The following is a 22930-nucleotide window of genomic DNA, read 5'->3' as shown; positions in this document are numbered from 1 at the left end:
TGATCTTGTTTATTGGTATTTATTATTTTGATATTATCATTTATTTAATTTATTTTTGTAAAGGTTTTCCGTTGAATTATACGTTCAGGGTAACCAACAGTTAAAAAGATACTGTTCAAATTATTATTTGTTTTAAAGTTCAATAAATGGATGTTTTCAAAGTCAATGAATAATCATATTTAATAATCGTGATATCAATTATTGACCAAAATAATCGTGATTTCTAACGTGATTTTTGCCATAATCGAGCAGCCCTAGTGTGTGTGTGTGTGTGTGTGTGTGTGTGTGTGTGTGTGTGTGTGTGTGTGTGTGTGTGTGTGTGTGTGTGACAAGAGCTATATTCAGAGCTCTGCTGCTGTGGCTAAAATCTTTCATCGTTGCTGTTGTATGATTGGTGTTTAACTACGGTATTTAGCGTCGCCATATAGGTCCACAGCACCTCCGCTTTTAGGGTTGACGTCGCCCGGAGGTCCCCCGGTGTTGTTGCGGGAGCTACTGCACTAGATAACACTGCACTAGCTAAGGCTACATTAGCAAAACAAACGCTAATTTATTTTGCAAAAGGTGCAGCGGGCTCCAAACACGTTCTCCTCCACTGGTTTCGACTAAGTACTAAATTCGATGTTTTCCAACCAAATACGGTTGAACTTACACTTCCCCATATTTATTTGAGTAGATTCGAAGATACCTCCATTTCTGACTGCCGCTAGCTGAAGCTTGGCTGCTAGGTTACTAGCTGGGTATTCTCCGATAAGGGGCCGGGGGAAACAAAGTTAGTGATCACTGGTTCCATGTTGATTTATTTCAATACAAATTGTTGGGGGGAACTGAAAGGCTATTACCATACTGGTTACTTTGCAGCCCGGACATTTCCCCCAAAACACATTTAGACGTGATCGCAACGCAGAAGTACCTTTCAAATCCGATCCTTTTTAAGACCTTCTAAATCATATTTAAGACCTTTCTTATTTTTTTGGTCATATTTAAGACCTTTTTAAGGCCTTAAATTCATATTATCAAATTTAAGACTTTTTAAGACCCCGCAGGAACCCTGGTTTTTGTAGCAATAATACATGACATATATTTTTTAAACGTCTCCAGTACCGATAAAAAGACCAATAACGTTGGAGCTTAACGGCGCGTAAAACACACGTGGTGACGTCACCAACGAATCGACGACTGAATTAGTTGGCAAATAATTTGGTAATCGATTTTAGTCGATTAGTTGTTGCACCCCTAATCAAGAAATTCCATTTTTTATTCAAATTGGAACGGCTCTGCATGCATCACATTTACAGCTTGAAGGATATTAGAGGTGGGGTAGGTCATTTTGGAGAAACCAGCTACAATTTGAAAATACACAGCTGGAAAAAATCTGCCACTTCCTTACAGAGCCTCTCCTCCAACACACACGAATGCGCACATGACCAATGAGGGCACGAGATAAGTTTGTGCACAGATGGAAGGCTGACAGGCAGGTAGGCCATCCAGTTACTTTTGCCGGGCCGGCTCAAATGATCGTCGTGCTTTTTACAGTACTACGGCTTCCACAGATTACATTTTTGTATGGATTTTTTGTCAAAGCACTTAAAATATTCATTGCTATCGGGATGTTAAGAGCATTCCATGGAATATAACAAAAAGTGTATCTCGAGCCGGTTTCTCAAACTTACCTACCCCACCTTTAAATGTATCGTTTGTTTAAAATAAAAATGTTTTTGTCCGTGATACGTCTACAGTGAAATATGTGCAATTATAATGCTGCCTTGGTTTTTCCTTCATTGAATTTAAGTTCATGAAATCACGATATCTCTGCTGCTCTACTTTTTGAATCTTTTTTTTAACCCCCCATATTGCATGATGAAGTCTGCAAGCTGAAGAGTTGCGACTTTCAAAGCACTATTTATTTTGTCCTGATCACTTTTAGACCTTACCAAGAACTTTGCCTGTTTCCAGGTCGCCTTTGTAAAATGTTTATTGTTATAATTCTTAATGACACGTCTGCTTATTATAACATTTTCCCCCCACTGCTAGATTTAAGATGTCACAGAAACTGAACTTGTGAAAACTGAACACAGGAAGTGCTGAGGATAAAACGCCCTCTTTTTCCCGCTACAGTTATTATGAACGTGGGTGTATGATCTAAGAAGTGATCATTAATTGACCTGCTTGGTGTCAAGGCGTCTTAACTTGACGTGAATGCTTTCACTCATCGGATCGTAAAATGTTAGGATGGCAGCTAAACTGGTTAACAAGGAGATGAGCAAACAATAAACACAGGAGTTTAAAAGGAAGATTAACCTCCTGGGACCCGAGGAAAAAAAGTGTCTTCCAATTTCCTTTTTTTGTGATTTCCTACCTATTTAGGGTTAAAAAAAACATCTTGCAATTTAGACTTTTTTTATTTTATTTTATTTTAAAATGCCAAAATTAACAGATAGACTATGTAACGTATTATGGTTATAGAGTGATATTAATACAATAATACATTCACCTTTATTTAAAACATGAATAAGTAATTGATCTGAACATTGCTGTTTATTTGGTCACTCAAAAACTAGTTTGGTTTTTGGTGAATCTTTCCAGATCTTCGAAGACTTTGTAGTCAATGTAGTGGGAAAAGTACCTCATTGACTCCAGTCGACTGTAGGGTCATCTTGACTAGTTGTATGGATGTGGTCTCCATTTGACCTGCTCATAGAAACAAAGCTTGCATTCCTGAGGCAATTCTCATTTTTCATGGCTCCACTTAAAATAAAAACAACAATAAGACATACGTGCTACTCTTGGCCCACAGAGGGCCATGTCTTTCCAGCTCGTCCCTATCTGTCTCTCTGTCTGTATCTGTGCGCTCATGGAGCCTCCTGCATCTTTCCCCCCCTTCCTCTTGACCCTCTTCTATCCCAGGTGTGAAATCATCATCTCTCTCATCATCTGAGAGCTCAAAATCTGAATCTCCCTGAACTACCTGGTACAGAAAATGTCTGCTTCAGTTCCATCTCCTGCAACAATATTGAGTCACTAAGTCCATGAAGATGGTCCTGACGTCCACTAGAATGGACATTTATAAAAGGGCTGTTATTTGAAAACTTGAATTATTTAATTGCTTTCAGAACAAATTATATAGTTCCTCACATGTTAATAAACAAAAACATATATGATTTTCATGGTAAAAATTACAATTATTCAACAATATTTGACTTCTCCTCCCGCTTCTATAACATTTTGTTTTTGGTATGCCAGCCATTTTGGGAGAAAAGAAAGAGGAACTTCCCAGTATGCAATTTTAACCAATGACATATAGCTGGAAAGACCAGGATGTCCTCTGTATAGTACATCAGGGATTGATAGAGTAGCTCAAAAGAGTCAAAGGAGATGCATGTTAACCAAATGTCCACTACAGAGGACATTTTCAATGGGCTGGGTCCCAGGTTATTAAAGTTAAAAATGATGGATGACAAAAAAATGAAGACAGATGCAGGAAAGAAAAGAAAAACAGATGGCGGAGAAAAGGAAGTGGCCCTCTGAGATGGAGTGATTTATGAGACTGAAAAAGAGGAACTAGTAGTAACGGACAACAGAGCCCCCCCCCCAACACACACACATTACGGACACAGTTTATTAAAGACCAAATAGTACAGTAGTGGACATAAAACTATAAGCAGCTCTGAAATTGGACATATAAACATTTTTAAGGCTGCCTTTATTTACTCCCGATCATACTTTACTGTTTGTACACATCTATCTTTCTATTAATGTGTATGCTTGTGTGTGTGTTTGAGTGTACATATACTTTACCTGCAAGTTATGAGATGGTGAGTGAAAGTATGTGTGCGTGGGTTAATGTGAAACTGAGAGTAAAAGTGTGTGTACGAGTGTATGAAAATATATCTGTGTCTTATCTCCTCAAAACACTTGAACCCATTTTTGGAGAACACAAAGACGCTAGTGTGCCACGCTCATGTCCTCCATCTTTTTATGAATCCTTCTCTCATGTCCTCCATCTTTCTATGAATCCTCTCTCTTGTTCTCCATCATTCTATCCACATCACATATCTTCCATGTGGATGCAGCTGTTGTTTGTGTGTGTGTTGTGTGTGTGTGTGTTTGTGACTCACTGCGGCCGTTATCTTCTTGCTCTCCTCCATGATCGCAGCAGAGTATTTGTTGGAAGGCATCGCTGTCGCTGTGGTTTGGTCCTGAGGCTGTCCTGACTCCTTTTCAAACCTGGACGAGACACAAAACAGGAAACATTCAGAAAATAAACAGGAAAAATAAACTAGTTTTGTGGATCATCAACAGTCAATGTTTCAACTTCTGTGCTTCTAGAGGGCCTTCTTATAAATTAATTCAGCCAAGATTATTTTTTAAATATAAACAACGGATTTCCTCTTTGTACATTTGAACCTCCGAATGAGGTCTGTTTTCATATTTATGAATTTATAACACTAAAAAAGTCCTTTTAGCACAAACTGTGTCACAGCTTCTTTGTGTATGAATAACTGAATTCAAGAGAGGTAGTGATATAAAGCACAACAATCCAAAAATGTCCTTCCAAAACATGTAAAAACAATCATTTCCACCAATTAAACACCATTTCTATTGTTGTATGGCTTTAGATGTCAAGATGAAATATGGCCAACTGTAAAACATATTGGATTAAGAAACACAGATATACAGGTTTGTATCTGGAGTTCATGAAAAATAAAGGTAGAGAAAGTAAGAGGAAGCTCTCTCCTGTTTTCTGTGAGCAGATCAGACATGCCCACACAAACCTGTAAGTAAACAGATACACAAGCATGTCAGGGGTGTGTGTGTGCGTGTGCGTGTGCGTGTGCGCCGCGCGCGCGTGTGTGTGTGTGTGTGTGTGTGTGTGTGTGTGTGTGTGTGTGCGTGTGTGTGTGTGTGTGTGTGTGTGTGTGTGTGTGTGTGTGTGTGTGTGTGTGTGTGTGTGTGTAAGAGAGAGATTGAGCACATTAAGTGAAACTGTATGTGTTTGTACATGTATTAAGTATGTGGTAACACTGCAGTCTTCTGTCCTTTGTGTGACTGTACATTCTTCAGAGTCTCCATGCTGCTCCAAGAATATTTTAATCCAGATGTATGTATTTGTATGTGTGTGTGTGTGTGTGTGTGTGTGTGTGTGTGTGTGTGTGTGTGTGTGTGTGTGTGTGTGTGTGTGTGTGTGTGTGCCAGTTTAAATTTCATGGAGGTGGCAGGTCAAAGGATTTGTCAAACGAGCCCTTGCAGAGAGACCTGCAGACCTCAGTTTATCTGATCTCCCTGGAGACACATAGAAACAAATCCCAAAATAATAACACTGAGAGAAATTGTAAAATGCAAAAAGGGGAAAGACAATGAGTGATTGTGAAGGGGAATGTTAAATATATTATTGCACAGTCAGCATTGTTTATCCAATACAAACAATTACCTCACTCACCTAAACCCTCTGTGTCAGTGTTAACAACCATTTACATTGTTAAATACAAATGTATGAATGGACTGCAATACCACTTTGGGTTACTTTATAACAAGAAAAAAAACCCTTGTGGCAGTTTCTCCACTGCGAGAATTTGCTGATATGTTCTGTTGTTAAGTATATATTAGACATCAGTACACGTTATTTTTGGATTTTCTACAATAAATCACAGTTATAAATTGTACATTTGTTGCAGACTTCAACACAACCTCATAGCATCCAGTAATACAACTTAATCCACTGACTATCCTCACTAGGAGTCTCTCAATGATGCAGGGTAACATGAAAAAGGGGTTAAAGATCAGATCTTAATATTTGTATCACGTTGTGCTGTACTAGTTTGAACGTGGCCAAATGGAGTGGGGTTTTGCCTATTTAGCCATACGTTCTGTTACAGGGTATATGCAGGAATCCTGAAGTCAAATTAATACCTTTTAAGACCTTTTTTAAGACCCTTTCCATACATTTTAAGACCTCATTCCAACTTTGAGTTCTAAACCGGTTACATTGGCTACACACTTTACCTCACATTTACTATATTGATAGTAAGATAGCAAAACTAAACAGAGTGTAGACAGACTACTGAAGCCTCCTTTCCACATGAACTTCAACCTCTCTGTGAAGGTCAGGTTTAATGCAGTATGCTGCTTTGTTGCTTCTGTACTCTGTGCTCTTTCATTCCAGTAAAACTCCTCAGAAACCATTAGAAACCAGTATTTGACCAATAAACAAAACAATTGACAAAAACTTTGAACTATGAAATATGTTAAACTTTGGTGAGCTTCAGCGGGGTAATGCCATATAGGAGCTCCCTCACAAATACCCAGGGGTTAAATTGGGCTGGGCTGTCCCGGGGCTAAGCCCTGGCACATAGGACGATGCTCTGACGTCATCACCCTCACACATTTGTCATATGTTTACAAAAAAGGATATATATGTGATGATTTTTTCGTTCTTAATATAGACTATATTTAGGGTTGATATGTGTTGACTTTACTTTAAAATAGCAGATCTCTGTGACCGGATATAGTTTGGCTTAGACCCCGGCCCCACGAGGACGCATACGCAAGCGCAAAAAAGGCTTCCGTTCACACGCATTCGATTCATTAACGTGTCCGTTCACACTAGACCGCTGGAAATGCTGGAACGAGGCCTGTAAGTGGCGCTGCTGACCGCCCGAAATACACCAAAAGCAGTGAAGAAGACCCCGGAGCATGGTTGCCCTTCTGTTTATTCTCCGCGGTGGACGGCGTGTTCTCCTGCTGTATATCTCTCCGGTAGTCCACAGCAGATGAAAAACACCCACCTCACCGCCTCTTCCAAGGAACGAGGGGACCGTGCGGCAGTTTCCGTAAAAAAATGTTCCGCCGGTCAACATGTCCGTTAAAGTTTAAATCTTCCGTACAAAATTAGAAAAGTGCCGGTCAGAGGTCTTCTTTGTTATTTATTGAGCTTTCAAACAAATTGATAACGACTCTGTTCTCTGTATAATAATATAATAATATTTAATAAACGGTGCCTGCCTCTTTTCCTCCCCCTCTTCTGACAGCCCAGCAGCAGCAGGAGACGCGGGGAGAGGGAGGCGGGCTATTTCATCGTTATCAGAAAATGATCATATAGGGCTTACACACGGAGCCGTTGGACCCCCAGAGCGTTGCGTATGCCGGTCTACCCACCGTGGGACCCGTTACCCGTAGTCGCTTAGTTCCCCCCCCCCACAGAGCGGAGCAAGGCAACGAAACTTAAAATAATAAGCAGCATTTTACGGCGCGCGCTATGCATGAGGCCGCCTTGGGGGGTTTCCCGACATGTCGTTTCAGTAAATTAAAGGGTGTTTCAATGTTTCATGTTGTCGTTGCTGTGGACCTTCTTAATACCTTGGAAAATGCCGTTTAATACTTTTTAATAGCCTTAATTTTCACTAAATTGATTTATCAACTTTTAATACTTTTTAAGACCCCGCGGACACCCTGTGTTATAAGGAGAAAACACCAACAATAAAGTTACATGTGACCAAAAAGACAGAAATACTGATTTCATACAGTATGTCTAATTCAGACTGTGAGTGCTCTATTTCTTACAATGTAGTCAGACTACAAAGAGATCTTCATGACATCTATAGGACAGAGGAGAAATCACTTTCTCTATGTACAAACAGCATGTTACTATTGTTAAAATCACAGCTTAACTGAGTCTCTAATGCAGAGGATTCATGTCGCAGCCCCAGGACTGACACAAACAGTCTCTGACATAAATACATATAATGTGAGATCAGGGACTCTCCCTCCAGCGGCTGCAGAGAGGTGACAGAGTTCATCACTCAAACAGGATGTTCACGCCTCCTACTCCTCCTCCTCCCCACGCGTTTGACATTTGACCCACACACAACAGCAGCCCAAACAGGTAGCCTATAAATGTAATTATGCTCTGGATTGGGTTTTCCTGGTTAAGTATGTTAAAAAGCATCTATCATTATTGGGAAGGGATATTAAACATAATGTGACTACCAACTAGGTAAATGTGCATGCTGAATCAACAGGATTAGGTGAGTGTAGTGATATGAATGGTATGCTGATAACACATATTTAAGATTACATAGAGACGTTGCTAAAATCTACAACATATTAGATGCTAATGGGAGTTTTCGGCACCATTTTATGACCATTTTTTTTTTTTAGCAGCATGTTGCATATCTTGTGTGACACTTTCTTTCAAGCTTAGGTCTGGCTAAGGACAGGTATTGCAATCTAAAATTGACTTTGATATAGTTATTATTGACTGTATGCGTCTATGATTTCTTTCCACTTTTGCTCAACCCATTACATTCTTTCTTAAAAAGGACAATACACTTTGATAAAGTGAAAGGTTTTATCTATAGTGTTCCTATGAGTTTGATTTTATCTTATTTACACATTTGCTTCATGCTTTTTATTATGGATTATGACTTATCTATGTTCTACTTTGTTTAACTACCTTTCTGTCTTTGTTAAATGAGCTCACTAAGACCAATTCAAATAAACGCTGTTTGTATCGTAGTTGATATTTTTTGAGTGTTTATACTGGCTCTGCATCCTGGAATTAAAGTGTGTTCACAACTGTATCTTTTCTGAAACAGCTTTCAGCTTTAAGAAACAGAGAAGTGAGAATTAATTAGAGGAAGGATGGAGGGCAGAGAGTGAGGGGCCCAGGAAAAGGGGACATGAAGTTGGAGGGGGGGGGCTTCACATCAAAGTTGTGTCTGGTGGCAAGAGATTAGGGACCGCATTGCAAGAGGGGATTGTTCACTCCCCAAAGGGTATGAACATGAATGTGTGTGTGTGTGTGTGTGTGTGTGTGTGTGTGTGTGTGTGTGTGTGTGTGTGTGTGTGTGTGTGTGTGTGTGTGTGTGTGTGTGTGTGTGTGTGTGTGTGTGTGTGTGAGAGAGGGGGGGTCTCTCTCTAGGGGCTGCATTCCTTGTCTGTCATATACTTTATGGCCCCTTCAGGCTCAGATCAAGCCCAAATGTGTATACATTGTCTACTTTGTTGCCTATTGTACGACTGAAGGCTCGTACGGTATATAAACCACTCGCTCAGAAATCTGTGACGAGAACAGGGTAGGATTTTCACGGCGGCCATGGCCGTCGTTTCCCCTCGGTCTGGACGTGTTGCCCCACAAATAATTGTACATCCTACGGCCACCATGGCCTTTGTGCCCATCACACTGTTAAAATCTCGAAGTTGCTTTAAAAGCGTCAGAGCAGTGGTCTGGTGTCTGAACTGCATTATGCTGCGTTCACAACGGGCGCGATGCGAATATTCGCATTGCTCTAATCGCTGGGGTTTCACGGCCCGTCAACACGGCGGCGTGCGTTGGCTTATATCCATGTAAATACTGTGGTAGACTCAACTACAAGAAAATGAACATATTTGACCGTGATTTAATTGTAATACACGTTTCAAAATGATGCCGAAGTAACAACATACTGATAATGGTTAGTAAAAACCATAAATGAATGCTTTGACAAGTGTGCAGACAAGACGGCAGGCGAAAACCCCCAAAACACAGACAGTCTGTGGTTTGTACATGTTTAACTTTTGTCCAGTTTCTGAACAGATATGAGGAGCTGTGAGCTCTCTGAGTGCTAACAGCTAACGGCTGCTGTTTTGGTTTTCTGATTCAACATCAGTGGCTGAGATCCTCACTGCTGATTGGCTACCGCGAGAACACGTCACGCGAATTTGAGGTTTGAGTTGAAAATTGTCATTAAAGAGACTCTCGTACACACACACACAGACTTTTGCGTTTCAAAGTATTGCTTTTTCATACAGTTGATTGTTTGAGCTTCACTGTGCACTGCTGAATGATGTATGTGCAGAGTTTGACCCTTGAAGGCTGTTTCTTCTGCTCTGAAATGGAATATATTTGTTACATATTAATAGAATTTTAGATTTTTTGATTTGTGAATGGGAGAAGTAGTAGATAGAAAACATACCAAACACTAATTATTCAAAGTAGAGTATTTCATTTTATATATGGTAATACTAAGGAGGTAATACTAATTATAATGTTTGACATTATTGATATTAAAAAAGCGATTTTTTTTTTTTCCCATGTCATTCGTGTGTTTTTGTTATCAGAAAGTGAAGTTATTTATTTGTAAGTTCCAAATAAATGTTTTTCCCTCAATGGCCTTAGTGCCCTGGCATGTGGCCTTTGTGCCCTACACAAATTTGTGACACCAAAGTAGGGCTGTCCCGAATACCATTTTTCGGGCTCCGGATATTCCGTAGCAATCAGCAGCGAATATTCGGCCCGCACGGGAGGGGGGGAATGCGTAGTAATCAGCAGCGAACCGCTTCAACGTGTGTATTTCGGTTTATTCACGGCATTCATTTTGTTATTCTACAGTATTGTTGTTTTATAGTTATTTGTTAATGGAACCCAATTCGTGTTCTTTGAAATCGAAAAGGATATTGCATTGTGTTTGTTACTTTCGTTGCAGTTGTATAATGTCTTAAGTCTAATTTAGCTTGGCTTCCTATTTTGTATGGACATGCTTTTATTTTGAAGGAGAGTTAGCGCTGTTGACAGGAAGTTGTTGTTGCTATGGAAACAACGTGATGGAGATTAACGGAGAAAAAGTAATACCTACATATAAAGACGGAGAAAGTAAACGATAATGTTTATGGTTAAGTGTTAGCACCCCCCGAAGAGGCACAAGCTCTTACGTTGATATTGGAGATTTCAATCAATTCAATGCGGCTGCCGGAAAAAAAATAAGAAAAAATGAATATCCGATTAACGAAATGGAAACCCGAATAGTACAGCCCTACACCAAAGGCCAAATGGCCTTGCCCCTAAAATGACGAAATTCCAAGCCTGGACGAGAATCAAAGAAAATGCAGAAGCTCGCAATCTTATCTGAAACAGATTATAACCATACAGTTATAGATTATAATGATTCATTTTCTTACCTAGCTAACAATTATCTTTTTGTACAGACTTGACTCCTCCATTACGAAGACAACTACATATACTATAACATTTGTAATTTAAGGAGAGGTATAATATGGTAATAAATACTATAGAAAGTATATAAATTGGGATGCATTGTTTCCAAAGTATAGTATATAAGTAATAAACATATGTCACCTGTTGGTTTGTGAACTCAAGTTTAAGAGCCACAGGTTTTTTTGGCTAACAGGAGAGGGTTGAGCAGGATGTGCTTCTAGCGACCACATGTTACATATACCTTTTCTTGTTCCTTTCCTGTGTAGAAAAGGCTGTATTGATGAATCACTACAAGAGTGGTAACGTAGCTGATGCCAGGCCCTTACAGTTGAAGTTTAGAGTAAGAATATCCTTCTCATCAACTACTAACATTAAGAAAAGTGTGCCCACATTGGGCCTACACCACTCCAAGAAGATATATTAAAAGGATACTTTTTTGCAAATGTTACTCTTGGTCATACTGGCACTGAAAAGATCCCTTTCTCATGTGGTGGGGGACTAAATCTAGATTATTGCACTTCTCTTTGTCACTACAATTTAATAACAGGTTGAAAGGTCACAGCCTCTGGGCTAGCAACACATGTCACACATTAAAATCGATTATGAACTGGTTCTTAAACTCACTGACCTTTCTGCCTGATCCAAACATGACATACATTTGAAGCGAAAACTATTATATAATTTTAGTAAACAATTGTAATTTTTTTCTTGATTTTTTTGGGGGTATTCATGATCAATCTGTCCACAGACAAATGTAACCTGCTGGATGGCACAAACGTGGAGTTTTTTTTTTACTGTGCAACTCCAGTGGTAATAACACTACAAGTTTCTTGTCATAACCAGTACAGTTTCAGTGGGCATCGGACATTTTTAGTCTGAATGATGGATGGCAAATGTGTCTTGCACTCCGTTAATACCTGTGTGTATAGTGTGACTCACAGTAATCTCCTCAGGATTTTGTATAAACTAAACAATCAAGAATCATCAATACTGAATGAGGTCATTCAGCTCGTTGTGAAAGAACCTATCTTTTTAGGTAAGATATAAAAGATAAAATATACAAAGAGCTATCCAGCGAACTTATCCATTATCATTTAGAATCTGTATTTCAAAGAACTGCATGCATTCTCAAGTGGTTAACAAAAAGATACATAAAACTCCAGCAAGCAGCAAAGAAAACACTACAAATGTTAAATAAAACACTTAAACACTTCAAGTCAAAGTTTTTTGCAGCAGGTAAATGCTTTTTATCATTTAAATTTAAAATTAAATTACATTTTATATCGTTATAAATTGAATATATTTTTGTTTTTGTTCATTTGCCGGGAACGAAATGAACAATTATCTGATTTTTGATTCAAAAGAAGTGTGATGGGTGTTAATATAATTTAGATCTGACAATGAAAACCAAAGTAAATTGCATTCCTAACCTGAACACTCTCTCATTGGACTCTAGTACACAGATATGTGAGGACAATTCTGGTTAAAAATGTCAGTGTAAACAAAACGTAATGGATTTTTCAACTCTCCTTATTATTAATTAGGAGGTTGGACTGAAATATTTTGCTCATTCTGAAGTATTATTTTTCAAGTATATTTGTAGTGTTAACTTTAGAGGGGTCTGTGTTTTCCTGCTGGCTCCTCCCCTTTCCACCGCGTGGCTCCTTTCTGCACTTTGCAGTGACTCCAACATGAAAGAGACTTTAATTTGATATTTCACCCTGCATGTCATACAATATAAAGCTCTACTAATGAATCACCAAGTCACAATAGAGCACTAATCCTGAGAGGAAATTCGACCGGTAAACCTACACCGTCAGTGCGTGTCCAAACACCAGGAAACAAAAAAGTGCACAAATCCTGTGGTGCAATCCCAAGAAGTCATTCCGTTAAAACAAGACCTTCAGGTCATAGAAAACCCTGCAGCGAATACATAGGGGGTTTATAACATCATTAGTCTAAAAACACTTTTCTGCAACCACACTGAAAAAAATCGTAATAATAGCGCAATAAGTATCAATTAAGCACGACGAATGGCCAAAAGCCTTAATTAACGTGAAATCAATGCAGAAAGACTTAAACATGCAATAAAAAAGGTTATTAGTGCTGCTAATACAAATAATTGAATCTGTAAATGAGACGCACCATAAATGAAACAGTGTGTACTACAGGTCTGCACAGTCCTTATAGGAATACAAGAAATGTACATGCTTTATAAACTCGAAACAAACCGATTATTAACGTCTGCGTGACAATTAGTGAGATGTTTCCTACATTCAGCCGGATCCAGCGTGCACATGGGCAAGTAAACTACCGAGCTATAAACTTTGCAAGTGCACGATGTTATTAGGAAGAACAATATACCTACAATGAGCCAGGCTCCACAAAGAGCGACGGGAAAGTGTCAAATGTGATTTCAAATAAAAACACTAAAAATTTTCTATGTGAAGTTTAATTATTCGCTCGGTGAATTCCTGCAAAAAACGCCATCCCCGGCGAGACATACTTACATAACCATCCACGCTTTTTGCACTGCACTCATCCACGGCTGGGAAATGACACGAAGATGTTTTGTTGTCTGAAGAGTCAAATTTGTGGAAAATGTCTTCACAAATTTGCTAAAATCTGCATTCAACTTGAAGCACTGAGCAAAAGTCTAACTAGAGCTCTTGCAGGAGTTGATCACTCTGTGGAAGCATGCTGCTGCAGATCTCTCTCTCTCTCTCTCTCTCTCTCTCTCTCTCTCTCTCTCTCTCTCTCTCTCTCTCTCTCTCTCTCTCTCTCTTTCTCTCTTTCTCTCCCTCTCTCTCTCTCTCTCCCTCCCTCTCGTGCTGTGTGCGTGTATCCTCTGTGCACTGATTGATCCTCGCGGTGGGTCGGCTCGTGTGCTCAGCTCTTCCTGAAGGAGGGGTGAGAGCAAATTGGCCGCCCACGTGTGAATGACCACTCCCATTTTCTGAACCAGGCAGGTTAAACATTAGGAACAGGAACTCATTGTTTCACAAAGTTGAGAGTTAACATTGCCAAAGCAAGGGTGAAATAAGAAAAAGTGTAGATAAATATATTTTTATATGACATAATAATGCGATCACAGCTTTGCAGCAATGCAATACTGCAATAAAATATATCAATAATAGTAATGAAAGTTTAACTTTACTCTCTTTTGCTCTGACTCACATAATCTTTGACACGTTTAACTGTCTGTTTGGTGAAAAGTTCTCTAAAAAAACAGTTCACAAAAAAAGAAAGTAAGTGAGGCGGCAGCTACTAGCCTACGTCTTTTCTATGCATATAAACTGGTTGTAAATCAGGAGGAAAAACATGGTGATGCTACAGGCACAACATTTGCAATGTACATTACAAAGCATTGCAATTGACACATTTTATTGTATTATTTTTTACCTTAAACAACCTTAAACATCTCCACACAATTGAATACTGAACAGGCCAACTAGACCGGTCTTCACCTGCAAAACGTTAATTAAGGGTCGACTCAAAACAACAAAGAAGGGAGGGAAAATGCTCAAAAAAAACCATAAAAGGACAACAAGAGCAAGCAATCCAACTGCAAAGAGAGACAAATAGAACATAAAGATAATCCCTCAATTCATCGACAGCAGTAAAATGCAACACACACATTAACAGCATTAATATTAATTAATCATATATAATATTTAAACAGGGAACATTTGAATGCACAATGAGCCCTTTTCATCAGTTCATTTTAGTAATAACACACATTTTTTGATGATGAAGGATCTGCATATTTCACTCTGCTTTCCGCGCATGCGCACTGAAGAACCCGGAAGTGGAGTCCAAAACGGAGCAGCTCTGACGGTTTTGAGGGTTTTCTCAGATAAAAAGATGCAGCTAAACTTCACTAAAGATGTTTTATCGGACTCTGTCAGCACCGACTTTCAGAATCTGAACAAACTAAACGAGCAGGTAAATACACCTCGATGTTTACAACCGGAGACAACAAACAGCGCAAGTTTAGTCAATGTTAGCTGATAACTGAGCTGTACTTCTGAGCTGTACTCATGTTTTAGGGTTGAGTCTGTTTCGAACATATGTGTGAATATAGATTTAATATATTTTGATGATTTAAAGTTGAATTGCATTGTTTATTGGAAAGGTTTGCGTTATCTACACCAGCTGACAGCTCACATGCATCATGTGACAGCAGACTGTGAACGGTGGAAGAAATATGTTACTTAATACAATTACTAATATGACAGTGTAGATTTATTGTACTGCACATACAATTCCTGCATGCAAATCTTACTTAATAAAAGCAAAAATACCAACATTTAAATACCAATTATGCACAATGTAAATATGTAAATGCACTTAACAACATTGGACCTTTTGCATACCTTTCTACACCTCCCCCCAATCAGCCATTAACTTTCACTAAAGCTAATGAAAAGAATAGAGACCAAAACTGATACTAAACTTTAGGGGATTCAAATATCTGAGATTTAAAATGTTATTGCAGTTTCAACAAGACCCATTTATGCCATTGATATTATGATAATATAATAGCATAATAATTAAAGTACCATATCAATGAATAAATGGCGGTTGGCTGTTGTTTTTATAAAATGTTTATTTAAAAAAATTCACAAACAGCTTCAATAGATGCATATCAATTAAAAGTTCTAAATGTAGATACAATGTCTGTAATAGACTAAACATCCTGTGAGTTGTTGATAAAACTCTGAGTTTCTTGATATAAAGAGGCGGTGAAAACATGGTGAGGTTTTCTTTTTAGAAATGGATAAAGACTTTCATGTTTCTTTCTATGCAGCAATTTCTTCGTCTGATTGAAATTCTGTTCCAGTTCCTGCTAGAGCCTAAAGAGGTGAGCTTGAACACACACACACACACACACACACACACACACACACACACACACACACACACACACACACACACACACACACACACACACACACACACACACACACACACACACACACAGACACACAGACACACAGACACACAGACACACACACACACACACACACACACACCAACGCTCTCTTTCTCTCTCTCACAGTTTTGATGTTAATGGGACTTTGGACTCTGTGATTAGCCTTGATAACTGAACCGAAGCAAAGCGTTGCCTGTCCTATTGTGTATTTGTGCAAATTAATGCATCAATTTCAGTGCTTCAAATTGGGTGTGTGTTTGTTTGTGTGTGTGTGTGTGTGTAGACAGAGAGGTTCATGCAGCAGCTCGCTGAGTTTGCAGGGCAACATGGGATGAGTGCTGGTCCTCTGAAAAACCTGATGAAGAGCGTCCTCCTGGTACCACAGGGTGGGAAACACACACACACACACACACACACACACACACACACACACACACACACACACACACACACACACACACACACACACACACACACACACACACACACACACACACACACACACAGCCAGACAAACATAATAAATCCAGTTATCCACAGGTGTTACTCTGCGATAATGTGGTGGGAATTCTGTTGTCGATGTCCCTCTGCTACGCTTATCTACTCCAGTTAGTGATTTCCTACATTACCCAGAATACATTGTGATATTCACCAGAAAACCTCTTCGGTTTAAGAGCGTTGAAAAGTTGAACAGCATTTAAAATTAGTGAGGTGTATACATTTAGATGACTTTGTCCTTAAACACATAGTTATTAAAAAATAGAATCGAATATTGCAACATTTTGTGGAATACGTTTATTTGCTTTTTATACACTGAGTTGGATCAGAAAGTCGATTCCACTCTCTACTTGGGGACTTCAAATCTTAAGATAACTTAGCGTCTTCTTATCCAACAGCAAGGGAACACATGCTGCATAATCTTTTAGGCATTATGGTTGATCCTGAAAATTGTGTGTCTTCTTAAATAATGTTTTTAAGTAAATCTTTAAAAATATCTCTCACTGAGGATCCCATACAACTTTTTAAGTTGATCTTTTACATAGCTTGGACTTATTTTGCTCACAAACTTGAGTGTAACCAGTACATTATTACATAATGTCACCCTGTATTTTAATAATGTATAAGTTTCCCTTTCCTTTTAGCAGTTCAAACTAAGTGATGTATCATGCAACCCTAATGCTACCTATTGTATCTCTTTTTTAGGATGATACAGTCATGAATGCACCCGTTTAGAAATGTCCCACAACTCTCAACTTGATACTAATTAAGTTTAAACTCTGAAGTGACAGAAGAGGTGCAGCTTCAGGAAGTTTTCCATCTCAGTGATTCTGTTTTCTCCTCAGGCGCCATGAAGAAAAGCCTGACAGCCGAGCAGATCAGAGAGGACCTTGTGTCATTAGGTATACACACAAATCTTTTTTCACGGGGTCAATTTATAACTGGGGTTAAGTAAAGCTGCGGGAATGTATCTTCTCATGACAGCATGTTATGTAACGAAGGTGATACCTGATTCCCACAGTGTTTCTAATACATTATTGTGAATATTTTATATGTGAAACCGATACTGTTTATCTGATTCCTCAGGGCTAAACGAGGACAAGGCGGCTCACTTTTCACAACAGGTAACATTCACTACTATTTGAAGACATAAATATGAAGATTCGGGGGTGTTCCAGCACCCTCTGAAAAATCTTAAATTAATAATCTGGGGAAAAGTCCACTTTAGTTTAGCATTATTAAAATGATGATGATCCAGTATAATACATATGAAAGAACAGAGGTTTTCAGGGGGTCTGCAAACAGTTTCATAGACAGTGAATGGAAGTGAACTAATATTACATTAAAGGTGGGGTAGGTAAGTTTGAGAAACCAGCTCGAGTGCGCTAGAATTTGAAAATACACAACCGGAAAAAATCTGCCACTTCCTTACAGAGCCCCTCCTCCAACACACACGAACGCGCACATGACGAATGAGGGCACGAGATAAGTTTGTGCACAGATGGAAGGCTGACAGGCAGGTAGGCCATCCAGTTACTTTAGCCGGGCCGGCTCAGATGATTGGTCGTGCTTTTTACAGTGCTACGGCTTCCACAGATGACATTTTTGAATGTATTTTTTGTCAAAGCACTTAAGATATTTATTGCTATCGGGATGTTAAGAGCATTCCATGGAATATAACAAAAAGTATATCTCGAGCCGGTTTCTCAAACTTACCTACCCCACCTTTAATGAATGCATTACTTTAAAATTCACAAAGAACTCTATAAATGTGTGTAATTTAGTCAAAGAGATATATGAGTGTTGGATTAAGAAATATGCTTTTTGGTTTGCCCTCATTAACTTCACTGCTCAAAATGTCTATTCCTTTTATTGTCTGCTTTGTCAAGTAAAACAAATATTTGGGGAAATTTGCTTAATAAAGACCCTGTTCACATCATTTATAAGTATGGTTTATGGATAGTGTGAATGCCTAGCATCACGTTATCGTTATTTAAGTGTCAAAAAAGAGATGGTTAAGAAAAGTAAGTAGTACAATGTTTTGGTAATACATATTTTCCCATATTTCCAATAGTCAGAAACTAATTAAGGCCTTTCATATTAATGCCTCAGAAAACCAAGAATCCTGCAATTACATTACATTAAAGAAATCTAGGTACAGTATTGAACAAAAACTAAGCAAGGAAACCAAGGGGACCAGTCACATTAATTATGTAGCCTTCTGTGCTTTTTTAGTCACATAAAATGCCTTTGGGTATCATTTAATGAGCACAGGACTTCTGTGTGTTTTGCAGTGGGGGGAGCACTCTGCAGCGCTGTGCAGACTCGCTGTGGGACAGACTCTGATGGTCAACCAGCTGATGGACATGGAGTGGAAGTTCGGAGGTGAGACAGACATATCAAATTCACCTCTCACCAAAATATACTTTCACTTTAAATCTGTCTCCTCTCAAACTGAAGGTAAATATTCACGATCACAGAGGCTCTCCTCTATTAGCATAGCCTGTAATCTTCTTTGTTCGGGCTCATTTAAACACCCCACGCGTGTGCAGCCGATGGGACTCTATCAGGCCTCATTGTTTATTCATACAACCTGATGACTTCTTAAGACTTGCAGGTAATAGACATGCTAATACGCTGAGCAGAGGAGTCATTAGCTTTGTGCAGAGCTTTTGTTGAGCTGATCTTCATGTTAAAAGACTCCTGACGTGCTCCAGTTTATGGGGCGGGGGGTGGACGGGGTGCGCCTGTACGTGCAGCGCTCCTCTGTAGTTTACTCTGTTGCGCCGTCGTTGAAATGCTAAAAGCTCCAGCCGGGCCAACAGACTCTGTCTCTGCATGTCTGAGACTCACTCGTCTGGGGAACAATATGTCCACCGTTTGTTTAACATGTTGCTATTCAAGTCAACCGTGTTAGAGGTTTCATTTGTTTTTCTGCCGTGGACACATTTCAAAATAGAGAATATAACTGGGACCCTCATATGTATGTTCCTAGGAGTATTTTTGACATATTATTGTAGTATACATGCAGCATTTCAACTGAGATTACTCATAGATAGATTTTAAACTATTTTAATTTTTGTATTTACTTTTGAATATTTACTTGCACTATATTTGTCTGTTTTTCTGTATTATTATGTTGCACTGTTGGAGAAGCCTGTGACCTAAGACTTTCATCGACATAACTACTCTGTAGCTATGTTCGTATGACAAATAAAGAACCTTGAACCTTGAGAACAATGTCGTTTACATCAATCCAATAAACTGCAAGTGACAGTGTACCTAAACAAAATATCAAATCAAGTACAAAAGCATCATTTGAAACTCACTTCAGAACAGACACACACATATCTAGCGTGCTTGATTCACTCTAAGTGCACACTATAGTATACTACATTATATCTTTGTTTTATTTAACATATTCTTTATGCAGTAAAGCTCAATGAGCCCAGAGTCTTAATCTTAAGAGCGACGTTTTCAAGAAACAAACAACAATACGAACCAAAGTTACAGACGGACAGGACATTCATACAAAACATAACATAGAATGTGTAAGATTAGAAAATAATTTAAGGGGAAAAATGAATATTATTTATTGATTAACACGTTTTTTTAGCATTTGAATTCTTATGTATACATCTGGAAATGTTTCACCCCTATGGGAATCACTCCCATACAATACCGAACATTTATAGTGAAGAAGAAAACAAGTGCAATTTATTTTGAGCTTTTGCACATTTGGTTCTGGTCACTCAACACAGCCATCATCAAAATCCATGGAGGATGGTGAGTTGTTGTATTTGAAACACACTTTCAAACAGCGAGAACGATCAATATGATTATTTGTACCCTCTTTTAAAGTCATATATCAGATTTAATTGTTTATTTTGTATAAATCTATGTATCATGATGTGTTTTTTCTGAATCCCACAGTGACTGTCGGCACCAGTGAAGTACAAAAAGTTGGCAACATCTTTCTTCAGGTATAAAAACCCTGTACACAACACACACAACACATAAAACACACACAAAGTTCGGGACATGTTTGTTCAGTTTTGTTGAACACAGTTTTTTCCTCTTGCAGTTGAAGCTGGTGGTCAGAAAGGGGAATTCCACTGAAAACGTTTACATGGGTGAGCGATACTTACACAAACAGTTCTGACTTAATCGATTGTATTTTGCATACCACAAAATCTGAGGCCTGATAAGTAAAAACACTTAAATTAATATTTTATTAAGAAATACAGCAAATCCATGGACTGCAAGTCTTTGAGTATATGTGACAGGTTAGTAATTATATGATGAGATATCAAGTGATCCCAAAGTTATTCAAATCCAGAAGTAAATCAGACAGGTAGGTTTCTCATGGTACTGAAATGTCAACATGTGCTGATGTGTTGCTTGACAGAGAGACAGAAATGTATTTATAGGCAACACCCATGTACAGTTTGCAGAAGCAGTGGAGGGGAAATGCAGCTCAATCCACTGAGATGGAGATGGAAAAGTTCTACAAATGTATTTTTCTTTACCAATAGCAACATTACGCCACATTCAAATTGAAGAGAAAGGAAAAACTGGCTTGACTGTGAGCGTATGAGAAATGTGGAATTGTTCTTGTGCCTTCAACTGGACAATTCCAAAAAGTAATGCATAATAAATGTTCATTATCCCAGAAATCCCCCTCTAGCTAAACTGCCGTTTTTTAAACGCAGTGATCAATGCTTTGATGATCTGTTTGATGACCAATAAAGGTCAGAAAATGAAAAATCACAAACAGGTGTGCAAAGTATTTTCACGATCCTCTGCAGCTGAAAAGTAATACTATTGAAATCCAGTTTTTTAACCAGTCAACTTGTCTTTTAACACACCCTAAGAGTGTTAACACTTACATAAGACATCTGGCATGCTGATATGTCTCATACATGCTACAAATATCCAAAGTGAGGGGTCTTAAGTGTTCTTAACACTGGTAGTCAAACAGCAGGAATATCACAAATGCTAGATTGTTTTCTGACACACCAAAACCTTTCTCGCCTGCAGGAGCTAACTTTGTCATTTTGGTGTGATTGCTAGTAGTTGATGTTTATAACTTGAAGTCTATGATGCGTCACGTTATCAACTAGAGCTGACAAGTTTCTACTAGTTGTTTTCTTTTTTTTTCACTGAAGATGTCCAAATCATAACACAACATTTCATTTTGTTATTGTCAATTGGTATCATTTGGACGTCATTCCCAGCTCCAATATCCCACTTCTCAAAACAGATGGATTTCACCATGACTCCTCAGCACTCCTGCGTATTCCCAGGACCTTTTTTCCTCAATTGTGATAACAGACCAATTTTGAACAGCAAACGATTAAAGCTGTCAAGAAACAAAATATAAGATATTTTAAAACTTATCTTTTTTTATTAAGTGTTAAAAGGAGTAGTCAACATGTCATTTTATTTATTAATCTCTGGTGTTACAGAGTAGTACGTCTTATCTTCTAACATTTCCCTGTTTTCCGCCCTCATGTCTTCCAGAGTTGACGCTCCCACAGTTTTACAACTTCCTACATGAAATGGAGAGAGCCAAGGCCAGCATGGAGTGTTTCAGCTGAGTGTGTGTGTGTGTGTGTGTGTGTGTGTGTGTGTGTGTGTGTGTGTGTGTGTGTGTGTGTGTGTGTGTGTGTGTGTGTGTGTGTGTGTGTGTGTGTGTGTGTGTGTGTGTGTGTGTGTGTGTGTGTGTGTGTGTGTGTGTGTGTGTGTGTGTGTGTGTGTGTGTGTGTGTGTGTGTGTGTGTGTGTGTGTGTGTGTGTGTGTGGAATGTACCACGTCATGTTCTGTGTCTTTGTGTGGCAAAATGACTGAAGCTAAACATAAAAATACAATTGATTTACTGCCTAACATTTGTACTGAAATATTCTTAAAATAAAAAAATGAAAACACACATTTTGAGGTGTTCCTTCAACTTTGAATTATGTGGAAAGCTCCTTCTATTGGGTTTCTTTTCTTGCAGTAAGCAGGAGTCCTTTTTTAATTTTTTGAGAAGGATGTCTGATGTCCATCGATTCTTTCTCCTGGAAGTTGAGCGAGCCCTGTGGGGGAAATGTTTTGCATCTCTATCCAAAAGAAAACCTTTAAAATGAAAAGAGAAACTTAATCCAACCTTACCTTACCCCACCTGTTTGATCAAGTTGAATCCTGCTGTTGTTTATTCTTGTTCTGTTCAAATAAATTAAACTGAATGTTAATTCCATTAAAGATGGAGTGCAGTTAGAAAGAACTGTGATGTAAATAATTATTAATTATGTCATTATCAAAAATAAACAAACATGCTCCCATTCCACCACTGAAATGAAGTGGTGGTGAAAGGCTTGATGGCAAAAACTACCGCACACTGACTTCTGACCTGGAGGCAGATTTCAGAGGAATTAGTTGACGTGTGTCTACTTGTTGCCGTTATTCCTCCACACTTCTATAAATTATGATTTATATAAATTAATTGGCTTAGCAATACTCTCTGCTTATATTGAACAGTACAT

The 22930-nt window shown here is 38.6% G+C and overlaps 2 protein-coding genes across 4 annotated transcripts in view; one reads left to right on the top strand and one right to left on the bottom strand.

The window, feature by feature from the left end:
* The window catches only part of dnmt3bb.1 (DNA (cytosine-5-)-methyltransferase 3 beta, duplicate b.1), a 41449-nt gene extending 27607 nt beyond the window's left edge, over nucleotides 1-13842 (bottom strand). For 2 of the 3 annotated variants that reach the window (XM_079673557.1, XM_079673558.1), the window contains exons 1-2: nucleotides 13483-13842; nucleotides 4119-4227 (exon numbers count right to left, since the gene is read on the bottom strand). In XM_079673557.1, coding sequence (XP_079529683.1) covers nucleotides 4119-4227; nucleotides 13483-13514 — 141 coding nt within the window. In that variant the 5' untranslated portion in view covers nucleotides 13515-13842. The remainder of the gene's footprint in view (nucleotides 1-4118; nucleotides 4228-13482) is intronic. The other variant, XM_079673559.1, reaches the window with a different exon arrangement.
* Nucleotides 13843-14765: 923 nt separating this feature from the next.
* On the top strand, nucleotides 14766-22671 carry commd7 (COMM domain containing 7). The gene is made up of 9 exons (XM_079679519.1): nucleotides 14766-14917; nucleotides 15783-15836; nucleotides 16192-16294; nucleotides 17252-17308; nucleotides 17493-17530; nucleotides 18701-18791; nucleotides 20340-20389; nucleotides 20491-20539; nucleotides 21930-22671. The coding sequence occupies exons 1-9, from the start codon at nucleotides 14837-14839 to the stop codon at nucleotides 22004-22006; spliced, it is 600 nt and encodes a 199-aa protein (XP_079535645.1). The 5' UTR covers nucleotides 14766-14836; the 3' UTR covers nucleotides 22007-22671.
* Nucleotides 22672-22930: the final 259 nt, after the last annotated feature.

The sequence above is a fragment of the Notothenia rossii genome, assembly GCF_949606895.1.
Source record: "Notothenia rossii genome assembly, chromosome: 4".
Classification (NCBI taxonomy): domain Eukaryota; kingdom Metazoa; phylum Chordata; class Actinopteri; order Perciformes; family Nototheniidae; genus Notothenia; species Notothenia rossii.
Note: the sequence above shows the minus strand (reverse complement) of the source record. Positions and strands in the feature narration are given on the sequence as shown.